Source organism: Phyllostomus discolor, chromosome 11 (genome assembly GCF_004126475.2).
Source record: "Phyllostomus discolor isolate MPI-MPIP mPhyDis1 chromosome 11, mPhyDis1.pri.v3, whole genome shotgun sequence".
NCBI lineage: Eukaryota > Metazoa > Chordata > Mammalia > Chiroptera > Phyllostomidae > Phyllostomus > Phyllostomus discolor.
In genome coordinates, this window is record NC_040913.2 from 92,340,437 (window position 1) to 92,353,741 (window position 13,305).

The following is a 13,305-nucleotide window of genomic DNA, read 5'->3' on the forward strand; positions in this document are numbered from 1 at the left end:
GCCCCCAGGGCCAAGGTCTAATGAAAGAACTTTCCTAACAGCTTGCTTACTTTGCCTTCCTTAGTTTTTTTTTTTAAGAGTCTCAGAATTTTGTCATATTCTACTTCCTTTCCCTGTTCCAGAGAGGATCTCTTAGCTGCACACCAGTGAGGGTGCACTTGAAACCAAGGCTAAGCTATCTCACCTTCTGAGGGACAGAATTACAGCCAGCCCCCTCGCCTCTTGTCCAGACGTGACCCACACGTCATCAAGGCCGAACACCAGCCTGGTTCTGCCTGCCCCCAGAACCCAGCGAGCTCTGCCTCTTTCCCCACTCACCTCCAGTAACAACCCCAGTGGGTCACATGGTCACAGGATTTTATTGTTTTCAAACATCTACTCCTAGTAATTCCACTTGATTAAGGCAATCCCTTGTAGGAGTGGAAGGAAAATGGGAGTCAGAAGGTTAAGCACACTGCCCCAGGTGAGCAGTTTGCAAGTGGGATTCTTGGCATACCTCCTCAGTCAGGTGCTGGTTGTTCCTTGTCACCTCTGAAGGACACATTTCTGAACAATGAAAGCAAGGCCAGGCCCCTGTTCACAGGATGCCTTGAGCTACCAACCCTCCCCTTGTTTTTCTCTGGATCCCACCCAAACGTGTTCCTCATACCACCCTTCGAGCCAGTCATCCCAAGAGTGGTGAATGTTAATCACAGGCGAGAAATGTGCAAAGGTAATAAAAGCAAACGTGCTGATGTGTAAGACCACATGGCCGGTGTTTCCTGCACGGATAGTTGCACAAGACACCTTGCTTCGATATTTCGGTTCACTGCCTGAACGCAGGGCGGGCTGGTGAAGAAGCCGCGCTTCCGTCCACAGTCCCCTAGAACACAGGCTTCTGGCTCGCGGGTCCGAGCCCCAGCTCAAGCTCAGCGAGTGTCTGCAGTGTCTGGGGCCTTTGGTTTTCAGAGTGTATCAGACGAGCCCACGGGCTTTCGGGGAGTGAAGCCTCCCGGAGCCTCGAGCACTGGCGAGGAGCCCTGTGCCACCCCCCCCCCGGGGGGTGGGACAGAGGACCCACTGCAGACCTGCTGAGCGGACCCAGTGGGAGAGTCTGCCCCCCAGGGAAACGCAAGGCATGTCAGCCAGGCAGACGCAGACCCTGCCGAGAGTACCAGCCGGCCGTGCCCAACACCTCTGTCCACGCGGAGCGAGAAAACAGAACCGCGGGGAAGGAAGGGCCGGTGCCCGGACCCTGGGAAGCGGATCCGGTTCACATCACCCACTGCGCCTGCGCTGTGGGCCAGCTGGTCCTTTCTCTTGGCCTCCTTTCCTTCCAAAACCAAAGGAGGGAGCTGGTACAGACGAGTGAGACCCCATCACAGCCCACCAGGCTGCGGGCACTGGCTCGGTGCTTCACCTGCGGGCCTAAGTGGGGTCTCCACCAGGTGACATGGGGTGGTGGGCAAGAGGCCCCCGCAGCACCGTGCGTCACCTGGACCCTGGCTGAGGCGTGGGATGGGGGAGGGGGCAGGTAGGAAGGTCAGGGGAGGGAGGGCGGTCCAGTGTCTCCAGTGGCCCCATACAAGCTGATCCGATCCTTTGTTTATTCCATCCTGTGTCAAAGCCTCCCCCAGACCTGGATGCAAGGTTTTGCGCCGCCTCTCTGAAATATGGGACAAATTACTTCCTCTCCGCCCCACCCGTCTCCCCATGTTTAAAAGCATCGCTTTGGACAGGGCCTTAAGGACCTCGATATGGTCCTAAGAGAACCCCAGAGGCAGACGGACCAGTTTTCACAGCGAGCGACTACGTGGACCACAAGCAGCTGCAGATCCCGACGGTGACCAGCAGAGGGCGCGCTGCCACCTCCGACACCTCCCACTGGTTTCCATAGTGACTTGTGAAGCCGGCCCAGGGGCTAAAGGAAGAAAAGGGGGGAGGGCTCGAGAGGTACCGATTGGCGGTCACGGAACAGTCGGGGTGTAAAGTACAGCACGGGGACCATAGCCCGTAGGCTTGTAATGCCGACGCAGGCCGTCAGGTGGGTACTTGGTGAAGGCTATGAAGGTCTAAAAGGTCTAAACACTGCTGCACACCGGAAACGAACCTAGCACCGTATGTCAAGTGCAACTTAAAAATGAACGATGGGGCATGCAGCCGCCGGGGGTCGGAGGCGGGCTGGGCCCAGGGAGCCAGCCTTTCCTGGCAAGGGTCAGAGGGCAAGGTCTCAGTCAGCCCCGCCCTGCCCGGGGTTCCGCCGCAGGTGCGTGGGGGTGAACTGAAGCCGCCGCGGACAGCGGGGTCAGGCTGCTTCCCGAAGCTTCGCACTGTGCAGCTCTGCTCACTCGGGAGCCGGAGGGGCCGGGCCGCAGAGCTGTGCACGGTGGAGGCCGAGCCTGCCTGCTTGCCGCCCCTGCTGATTCTGCAGTTTGGACGCCCCCGGGGCCCAGCGCGGAGCACCCTCACCTGCGGGGGGCGGGGCGGGGTGTGTGTGCAGGCAGCAGCAACGCAGCAGGCCGAATAACATGCTGTTGTATGCATGAGGAGGACCCAAAATAACCGGGAGTTACCTTCTGGAGGGCGGGCCCCTTGCAGTACAGACTTCCCCCGCTAGGTGGGGCTCTAGGAACAGGTCTGTATCGCTGTGGGAAGGCTGCTTGGGGCTTCAGGGGATTTTTTTTTTTTTTTTTTTTAAGACGCCTTTGCCCATTTCGCGGTGGGTGATTTCCGAATGCATCTGCTTGCACCACACACTTAGTGCTCAGCAGTTTTTGACCATAAATGGCATGACCCCCATGCCCTACCCCCAGGGACAGCGGGTCCCCAGTCCCGCCCGCCTTCGGCAGGGCTGGATGCCAGCGGAGCTGCCGTTTCCAGGTCTCCTCCCCGTGGCGAGCCAGTGCAGGTGAGAGGCCAGCACTGCAGACAGTCACGTGTCTCCCCTGCAGGGCAACAGTGCCTGTCCTGGATCAGTCTGAGAATTCACTCAGGGAGTGGCCCGCCCCACAGACAGGCTGGGGCCGGGGGCGGAGGGCGGGGGGCGGGGGCAGGCAAGGGCTGGGTAGCTTGCGGGTCCCCCAGGGCATCCAGATCTGAAGGAATTCTAGTGTCAACACTGAGGGACCCAGGGACGCTCTCAAGGTTTCCTTGCTGTGCCGCCTCTGCCCGCCACCTGGTGCTCGCTCGCGGATGGAGTCTTCCTTGGCCCCAGCGTCAGGCTAAGTGCTTCGCCTGCGTCCGGCTCCGTCACCTACGGCGCAGCCACGAGTGTCAGCATCACACACGAGACCCCTGGGGCTCAGAGGTGCCAGGCTGCTGGCCCAGAGCCACACAGCTCCAGGGGGGGCTCTGTCCACGACCCCCCGGCGACTTTCACCAGGCCGATTTTAAGGTGGCAGAGGCCTGGCTGCCGTTGGGTATCGAGTCCAGGGCGGGCCCAGGTAGGGCCCCAGAGTGGCCCACGTCCTCCCATCCGGGAAATAACCGGGAAGCTGTGTTTGCACAATGTCCTCGAAGCTCTCCTCGCTTCGTAAGCGACCACATGACAGTCGGCGTGGTCACAGCTGTGTCAGGAGGAGACGAAAACGATGGGTTGCTTTTCCCAGGACACCCTTCATCTGCAGTGGGGGGCAGGGGGCGGGGGCGGTATCTGGGCTCCAGAGACAGGTGAGGACGCCGGCCCAGGCCCATGCAGCTCCAGGCAGGCAGGAGGGGCCACAGCAGCTGCGTGAAGCGGCGGGGCCTTCTGCCAAGGCTTCTGCAACCCTGGCTTTGGGCAAGGAAGGGAGCGAGGTGTGGGGTTCCCTCGGAGGACTCCCCTCGAGGCGGTGAGGTCTCAGCCCAAGACCGAGCGGCGCTGAGACGAAGGACCACCGTCCTGCCGCGGAAGCAGGGGGCAGGCAGGCTGGGGCAGGTGTCTGAGGCCACCACGTCTGCTGGCGCCTCAGGTGCGGGAACACCTGCGGGTCGGGATGTCCGTCTGCAACCCCACGTCCCTCTGTCCCTTGGCAGCGTGAGCGGGTGGCAGCCCTTCTGCTGGGACGCCAGGGAGAGGTTTGAATCTGCTGTTTGGATCTCGCTGCCCGAAAACCTGAGAGGAACTGGAGACACAGAAGCCTGGCTCACAGCAGCCGCACAGGCCTTGACCGTGGCCTTCGTGGGCCCTGGGCTCCGCAGATGCCCAGTGGAGCTGGAGGAAGGGTCAGGCTCAGAAGCCAGACCTTCTAGAGGGCAAAGGGTGGGGCCAAAGCATGCCTGACCCCACGGTGGGTCCGCAGGGCACAGGAGGTGGCAGCAACAATGATAAACTTGATGTAGCCGGGGGATGGTTCTGTGCCCCCCAAAGAATGGGACTTTGCACAGTGAGTGGGTAGCTAGGGCCCTGAGCAGATGGGACGCACGAGTGGGAAACAGGGAGGGCTGGGGCAGCCCGGGGTCTGCCAAGAGCCAGCCTGGCCCCGGCCCCTGGGTGTGGTCTTGCGCCAGGCGTGGGTCTGAGAGCAGAACGGAGGAGCTGGGGCTGAGGCCAGCTGGCCCAGTGGGTGGCACCGCCCCGCCTTGCTGTCTGCAGTCAAACCAGACATTGCGAAGCGCCCATCAGCACCCTCTGCCCCAAACCCACCCTAGGCTGCCCCTTTCCCCCATAGGGAGCCCTGAGCTCCCCAGCATGGGACTTGTTTTCCGAGATCCCTCATACCAAACCCCTGGGGAAGCCCCGGCTGCAACCCTCTCCTCCTTGGCACCAAGCAGCCCATGCCATCTGGACCCCCCAGCCCCCCAGGCTGTTTGCTGGACCCAGGACACCACTGAACATCTCACGGTGTTCGCCCCTGTCCGGTCTCAGGAGGCGGGAGTCCCCCCCTCCACCCATGGGCCGGGCATTTCCCCTGTGCTCCCTGCAGCTGGTGTCTGTCACCTGCCCTGCACCTGCCGCTCCCTCCTCCGTCACCCTCACCTGCCTCCTTCGCAGCCCAGAGCCTGTGCCGTGGGCACCACTAGTTTTTGAATGTTCAGCTCAATGTCTCCTGCACGTCTGTGGAAGGAAGGGAGGGAAGGACAGCCCAGTGGGTGGTGTCAGGAAGGGTGGCTTAGACCAGCCCTCCCAGGATGCGGACAGGGCCCAGGACTCGGGCTGGCCCCACTCGGGAGCAGGGGTGGGGGCAGGGGAGGGAAGGGAAAACTGCCTTCAAGGAGACCCCCTCGCCGGGTGGTCCTGGGTGGGAAGCGGCACCTGGAGGCAAGAGCGTTGGCACTGAAGGAATCCCAGAAGGAAGGGCCGAGCTTCTGCATCCCTCCACCTTTCGTGACGAGCCGTCTGTCCAGTTCCTTTCCCAAAACTCACGCCTCTCCCCTCCACGTGAGCAAAGCAGGGCCGAAGCCGAGTCCCTGGGAGAACAGGCCGGGGTGGGGGGGGCAGACGAGGCCCCAGGGAGGCCAGTTCCCGCAGCGAGGTGGAGCGGGAGAGGCAGGGTCGGGGGCCTGTCCCGGGTGGCACGCCCGGGCTCCCTGGCTCCCATCCGCCCGTCCGCCTGCCCGCCCGCCCGAGCAGCTGACAGCCAAGAGTCACGGTGACTCACGGGACTGAATGTTCGGGTGTGGGGCGTGGCACCAGGTGGGGCGCCCCGCACAGGAGAGCCGGGCGAAGGAGCAGGAAAAGAGGCACAGTTCACTTGACTGCTGTCACCACAGTGCTACCGGGAGGGACCCATGGAGCGTGGCTGGGGACCAGCTTCCCGGCGAGGTCTGTGTCTCTCAGCCAGGGGACTGTCCCCACCGGTAGGAGACAGGCTTCCTCCAGGCCTGTGCTTCTCCTGACAACGGGGCAGCGCTTCAGAACCGCCCGTGAGGCCCCGGGCTCCCCACGCAGGAGTCTGGCGGGCTGGTCTGGGCGGGCCCTCGGCTGTCTTTGTGAAGGAAGCACAGTGTCTTCCAGGGCAGGTGTCACAGCTCAGATGCCTGCAGGCAACCGTCAGACACACAAATGCCGCCCAGCAGGGCAAGTGACACCAAGTGCTGACGTCTGCACATCAGGAAGGCCTGGCACTCGGACGAGACAGAGTGTCTGCCTCCTGAGGCCGCCACCTTCCAGAAGAAAAGGTCGTTTGTGGTTCTAGCTGGGGAAAGCCTCTGACTCTCCTGTTTCCTCACCTACATCAGTTTTTGGAGACATAACTGAGCTCAGACAACAGCGACAGGTCAAAAGCTAGGAGGTCACACACACACACACACACACACACACACACACTGATGTGAGCAAGCGCAAGCAAGCGCCGGAAAAGTTGTAGCAACCAGCAGCCCCACACCATTGCCTCAAAGTTCCCGCTTTACGCTACATCTTAAGAAGCCAATGAGGAGTACAGGAGGGCGGTGTGGAGCAACGCGTTATCCTAGCCGTTGGCAGCACAGGAAAGTTACCCCAAGGGGAAGAATTCACGAAACATTAACATAATGACGGTTGCTGTCCAGCCCGTGACCCCCCCAGGCCTCATGCAGCCCAGGATGGCTACGAATGCGGCCCAACACAAAAACATAAATTTACTTAAAAACTGGTTTTTTTGCTCATCAGTTTTTATTGGCGCTCGTGCATTTAATGTGTGGCCCAAGACAACGCTTCTTCTTCCGGTGTGGCCCAGAGACACCAAAAAAAAAAAAAGGTTGGGCACCCCTGGTATATAACATGACCTTGCAAGGCAAAGTCCAACAAGGGAAATTGAAATACCTGTAAGAATCCCCAAATTGGGCGGGGGGGGGGGGGTGTTTAATGTAGACAATTGGCGGACAGGCGACAGGAGAGCCGAGAAGCCAGGAGTATGGCGGGTCGTCTCAGGACTGGCAACAGCAGAAAGACACGACCATCCTTAGGGCCACAGGGCAGAGAGGAAGGCAGCAATTGTCCCAGTGGGGTACGGGCCACTCCACAGATGCCGGGGTCACGGCAGACCTGCCTAGGGGCCATGGGGACCCTGAGTGAAATGGCTTTTCTGGGAGGAAGTGGGGACACAGAGAAGATACCTCCTGAAGGACAGGAAGGGAAGTACCCTGGCTCCTCACCAGTGCCTGCCTCCCGCTCTCCGGCCAGTGCGTCCCTTTGGCCAACCCAGCTGGATGCACCTTTGGCTGGAGGGTAGAGGAGCCTGGGAAATGCATGTAGATCCCTACACCTACAGTTCAGAGCTGTGCCCCTTACTGTCTGGGTGGCCGAGGGCAAAGCACCCAACCTCTCTCAGCTCAGTCTCCTCACACGTAAAGCTGAGATGACGCTCGCCGTGCCCTATGTAATGAATGCAACAGGCTGGTAACAAGGTGAAATGACGGAGCTCTCCCCCACACACACGCTATGTGACAATGAAGAGCCGGAACCTTGGATCCCCTCCCTGGGAGCCCAGGGTCACGATCTTTCAGCCACCTTGCAACTGCTGAGCAGCCCTCCCGAGTCGTTCCTGCTGAAGACCCCTGCGTGCTGCGTGGGCCACGTGGCAACCTGCAGTTCACAAGTCAACCTCACATCATACACTCACAGGGTTCTCCCTGCGGCTGGACAAGGCACACGGCACTTTCCGAGCCTTACTGCTGAGAACAGACGCTCTAGGACTCCGGCCATCTACCCCAGCAAGCAGATAACACAGGACAGAGGGGCCAGGGGATGTGGAAGAGGGTCCCGCTCCAACCTGAGTGCCCTTCTCCCCGCCCCTGCCCCTGCAGTGCTAAGCCCCCACCGAGAACCGGGGTCAGCCACACCTCCACTCCCTGTTGTGACAACAGTCTTCGACAAAATTAGAGGAGCATCCGACAGGAACCAAGACGTTCCGTCTCTCCTCCCAACCTGATCGGCACAGAAAAACACCGACTCAGACCTGGGAGAACACCCGGGGCCTCTGTCCCAGGATTTTGCTGGCCCTGCACGTCCGACACCCGGTGACTCGAAGGGGCCAGGGAGTGTGCCCAGCTCCCATCGGTGTCGTCCCACTGCCCAGATGCAGCTCATTAGCAGACAGCCACGTGTGGCCACTGTTACTCGAGGGGCGGGAAGAATTTTTCACGTGAAAAGAAAGGCGCAATGTGTCAGCACGAAGGTAAACCACCAGTGGCTACTTCTCCATGGGGGAGGAGAAGCAAGGAGCACTACCACCTCCTCCTTCTGCTGTTTGGAGTCTTACCACAGACCTGCCTGGCATTCACAGTGTCTTTAAAACACAGACAGGCTCCAAGGGGCTGTGCCACAGTGCAGGCTGCGGCTCCCAGTACATGGAGAAGGGGCTTTTTTTCCCCCCAGAGATCCACTTGTGAAATAGGGACATTGAGTTAGAAACACCTCCAGTCTTGGAAGGGTCAGAGCAAGGATTCCCCGGGAAGTCTGTTCTCCACGTGGGAAAGCACACTCCCAGCAGGGGCCCGAGGCTCTGCTGGCCGCAGCCCCGGGCCCCGCCAGCAGCCGGTTCTGACACGCCGCAGCACCCTGCACACCCCCTCATGCCATCCTGTGGAAGGCAGGGGAGGGCTTGCCCACAGTCAGTGCCCAGCCTACCCCGTACTCACTTCCTTCCTACACTGAGGAGGAAAGTTAGATTTCGAAAAGACATAGGGTCTGCAACTCCAAATTCTGAAATCTGCTACCTGAATTCACCCTTCAGTGTGAATTGCCTTCCTTGCACATTTCCACAGCCCGGTGCTTGAGCCCTCAGTATGCCACTCATCGAGACTCACCCTGTGCGGTTCCTTGCACTGTGGGCCCACCTGCCCTGCCCTCCATGGGCGCTCCTCGAGGGAAAGGACCAGACCTGGTCCCTCCTCTACCCCAACGGCCCCAAGCACATGGCACTTATCTCTCTCCATCATGTGTTCAGAGTTTGCTTACAGACTCCGACCCGTGCGCCAGGCCCCGAGCGCGTGCTCCTGGGGCCAGCACACCCGGGGACAGCAGTGGGGCCCTGGTGGCTGCATTCACGAGAGGCAGCGGCCAGACAGCGTCAGGTGACTTCAGGCCCTCGTGAGTCTATTGACAAAATAACCCGTTGACTGGATTTCTTAATGTGTAAATCTAATCATGAATGAAATAAAGACGGCGGTTGGCCCACTAAACATTGACTCTGTATCCGCAGGACGTCTCCTGCATCCGGGACTTCCTTGAATGGTCATGAGCCATGAGCCGTGAGTAACCAGAGGTCTGCAGTGTGTCTGCTAAAGCCCCTCATTTGCATAGGAAGTGTCACCCGCAAGGAGGAGATGCGAGGCCCTCCAATGTATCATCCCGGCATTCTCTTTCTCTGATGAAAGAAAATGAGACACCTTCTTGACTCATGAACTGGGCAGTTTTCAGACGACAATGGAGAGGAAGCTGTTTCACCCAAGTCACAGCACCGCGTGATGGCTAAGGGGCATGGGCTCAGGGCCTCAGGAATGCAGCCCATCTCTCCTCCCTTTCTTCATCACCCAAAAGTTGGTCCTGTTTTTCCTCAATCTCAGGTGTACCTGTGCAGCCTCGGGGTGTGGGCCAGCCTGAGCTGACACCTAGTTCTGAGTGTGTCTAGGGCTGGACCCATGAGATTCCCAGGCGGCCACAGACACTCCCAAGGTTTTAGGGAGAAGGCAGAAAGCTTGGAAGTACCATAGCAGGGATCAGTCATCTCCCAGCGACACGCCCCAGGACTGACCCAAGAGGAGGCAGGTCCTTCCCATCCACATCGACAGCCAGATCGGAGTCAGACCGGGGCCAGCGCCCGAGGCCCAGAGGGCGTGAGGACAGCTGTGTGCTCATGGCAGACCTGGCTTCACCCCTCAGGCTCGTGGTTCACTCCTGGCCCGGTGGGTGTGGCCTGTGAGGTAAGAGACACTGGCATGAAGCACCGGGAATACGTCACGTTGTCATCACTGTGATATTACAGGAATCGCAGCCTGGCTCACTCTGCCTGTGGCTGCAGACCTGGACCCTTTATAAAGCCAACAGGCACTTCTTCCCAGCCAGTCTCTGTGAGCCACGAAGCCGTCAGCCATGAGGATCTTCTACCTGGTCTTCGCGTTGCTGCTCTTGTGCCTGACACCCGTTCCAGGTAAGACGGGCTGGGAGGGAGCAGGTGGAAGGAATGGGTAGCATGTCCTTCAAGTCAGTCCCTCCTCATTCCTCAGGAAGGTGGAGACCAGGTAGGTTTGTTGTGTGGGAAAGAGGCACCAATCTTCTTCCTGGAAGGATCGAGAACCTGAAAGCAGGTTTCCCAACCTTTTTTGATCAACTTTTATTTTTCTGGGGTTTTTTTCCTTCAATTTTGTTTTGTTTTGGCTTTCAGTGTACAAGACAATTATGTACTTTACAAAGTGGTCCCCTCGATATTTCCAAAACCCCAACTGGTACCACATGGAGTTACTGCAATTATTATTGACTTTATCTCCTATGCTTTGCATATGTCGCCATGACTGTTTTGTAACTACCAGTTGGGGTTACCTCCTTCCCCCAGCACCCAAGCCCTAGGCCCTTAGTCCCTTCCCTCTTCCCCCAGCACCCAAGTCCTTCCTCTCTTAACAGACTAAGTAGCTCATAAAAGACACCTTCTAATAGAAAGACATACCTGTTAATGAAGCATGAAGAACGTGAGACTGACATTTTAATACCAACAGGAAAGCTCAACTTAACCTGAGGACAGAAGCACAGGCTCCCATTTTAGTAGTTTAGTGGTTGGAGGTGGTGTCTTTGGGGCCCTGGAGATGTTCCAGCGACCACCGCCCGCCTGGTCCTTCCAGGAGCCCCTTGCTGTGGGTGCTCCCCGTGGGCACACTTGCCAGTGCCATGGGGGGCTCGTGGCTGAGCTGTAGCCGTTACATACTTTGTTGATTGGATGCCTGGTGCTACCTTCTACTTGACTCCTGATTTCATAGAACAAAGAAAAAAATAAAAAGGCAAAATAAAAGAAAGACAACAAATCGGTTACTTGAGGAATTCCAAAAGTCCTGTATTTATACCCACAGCCTCCCTAGACCCTGCCCACACATTCCCCTGTCTCTTCGCAGGCGATGCAGGAATCATAACGAGAGTGCAGAGGTATTTCTGCAAAGCCAGGAATGGCCGCTGCGCGGCGCTGAGCTGCCTCCCGAAGGAGGAGCAGATAGGCACCTGCTCTCTCCGTGGCCGGAAGTGCTGCCGCAGGAAGAAGTGACAGACCCCTGGGCACGAGGAGACCGTCGTCGAGTGAGAAGATGCCTGCTTGAAGTTCGTCCAAGCCAAGTTCAATTAAATATTTTTAAAAAAAAAAAATCACAAGTTTGACTGTGCTTGTCAAGCCCTGGCTATTTTGGTGGTTGTGCCAAATCGGCCACTTAGAAAGTGTTCCTGACGCACCTGTGATCCAGCTGCAAGTACAATCTCCTGGAGAAACCCCAAGGGCTCCTGAATGAGTTTCCAAGGGTTTCCCCTTTTTTGTCGATTTTAGACCCCAGGGAAATCGGACCCCTTGTTCGCCCTGAAACGCTCCTTGCTGTTTTACCACCCACACCTTTGAGCTTTCCTGTCCCTCTACCTGACACAGCATCTCCCCATCAAATCGGTCTCTAAGACATCACTGCGTTCCTCGGAGGTCGCCCCAAGCCCTTCAGAGCACTTTACACCTCAGAGAAAGGGGGGCACCTGGCTCTTCGCAAATGATCCTTCCATTTTCCTCTCACCCACGCCTCCACTCTGGCGGACCTCATGCCTGGCGTGGACTCTCTCTCCTCGCTTTTCTCCAAACGTTAACCCGCCTCCTCAGGAGCCATCTCAAATCCTACCCCCTTCCTGGAAACACAGCTCATCGTCCAAGGAAATACTGTCTCCCCTGTGATTCAGCACACGGTCCTGACTTGAGTGCCCTGTCCACGAAACTGCTCGATTTCTGCATCATACACATTTGCCTGTTTCCAGTCTTAGTATTGACACATCGTAAAGGGCAAGGACCTGGCCTTTCTCATTTCTGCCCTGCCTAGTAAAGTGCCTTGCACCAAAAAAGGATTAACTTCTTTCCCTCTCTTTCTGCCTCCTTTCCCTTCTCTCAAATAAATAAATTCATACATATAAGTAGTCTTTTCTTTCTTTTTTATATATTTCATTGATTAAAGCTATTATAGTTGTTCCACCCTGTAACCCCCTCTCTACAGCATTCCTTCCCCCTTAGTTCATGCCCACGGGTGGTACATACAAGTTCTTCGGCTTCTCCATTTCCCATACTATTCTTAACCTCTCCCAGTCTGTTTTCTACCTACCATTTATGCTTCTTATTCCCTGTACCTTTTCTCCCATTCCCCCTCCTCTCCCTCCCCACTGATAACCCTCCACATGATCTCCATTTCTGTGATTCTGTTCATGTTCTAGTTGTTTGCTTAGTTTGTTTTTTGTGGTTTTTTTTAGGTTTGGTTGTTGATAGTTGTGAGTTTGTTGTCATTTTACTGTTCATATTTTTTATCTTCTTTTTCTTAGATAAGTCCCTTTAACATTTCATATAATAAGGGCTTGGTGATGATGAACTCCTTTAGCTTTACCTATACTGGGAAGCATTTTATCTGCCCTTCCATTCTAAATGATAGCTTTGCTGGATAAAGTAATCATGGATACAGGTCCTTACTTTTCATGACTTTGAATTCTTCTTCCCAACCCCTTCTTACCTGTCAGGTTTCTTTTGAACCTTCATTTTTTCTTCTATTTTGCAACCATACTCAACCATTTCTGTGAGCATCCTGATTATCAGTGTTTTGAACTATGCATCTGATAGGTTGGCTATCTCTTCATCACTTAATTGTATTTTTTCTGGAGCTTTGATCTGTTCTTCCATTTGGACCTTTTTTTTTTGTCTGAGCATACCTGTTACATAAGAAGGAGTGGAGTCTTAGGTATTCACCAGGGTGGAACAACTCACATCACTGCGTTGTGACACTGTATGTGGGGGAGGGGTCCGAGAGGGCGCAGTGCTGCTTCCTCGTCTCTTTGCCAGTTTTCAGTCACTTCCCCCGCTACCCACAAGCAAATTGGGCTCTTCTGGTGCTGATCCCCAGGTAAGTGGGTTTGTGCACATTCCAGGACCCTGTGGGTTTCTCCGGTGAACTCTCCTCTGAGGCTGGAAGTTTATCCCACCACCTCAGCCCCCACAGGTTTTTTTACTCAGAGGTTTTGAGGCTCTATTTCCCTGTACTGGAACCCTGAGTTGGACAGTCTGTCTCGATCCCCAGTTGTTCCTCCCCGTGTATCCACACTCAAATGTGGGACCGCCCACTCCACCAGCCACTGACTCACCCACCCCATCCTCTGGCCACTGCCTTGCCCCAACTCTTCGTCACCCAGCTGCCTGTCTCCACCCCTCCTACCAGTCT

At 56.8% G+C, this 13,305-nt stretch overlaps 1 protein-coding gene across 1 annotated transcript; it reads left to right on the forward strand.

Annotated features, from left to right (window-relative positions):
• Positions 1-9,682: 9,682 nt before the first annotated feature.
• On the forward strand, positions 9,683-11,230 carry LOC114508342 (beta-defensin 103A-like). The gene is made up of 2 exons (XM_028526253.2): positions 9,683-10,028; positions 10,981-11,230. Exons 1-2 carry the CDS (start codon positions 9,971-9,973, stop codon positions 11,124-11,126), a joined length of 204 nt encoding a protein of 67 aa, XP_028382054.1. The 5' UTR covers positions 9,683-9,970; the 3' UTR covers positions 11,127-11,230.
• The last annotated feature ends 2,075 nt before the right edge of the window (positions 11,231-13,305 follow it).

Excerpts from the sequence above, each read along its gene's own strand:
- LOC114508342 (XM_028526253.2), top strand. The coding sequence starts at position 9,971 with ATGAGGATCTTCTACCTGGTCTTCGCGTTGCTGCTCTTGTGCCTGACA. Across the intron at positions 10,029-10,980 it reads GTGCCTGACACCCGTTCCAG|GCGATGCAGGAATCATAACG; the intron begins GTAAGACGGGCT and ends GTCTCTTCGCAG.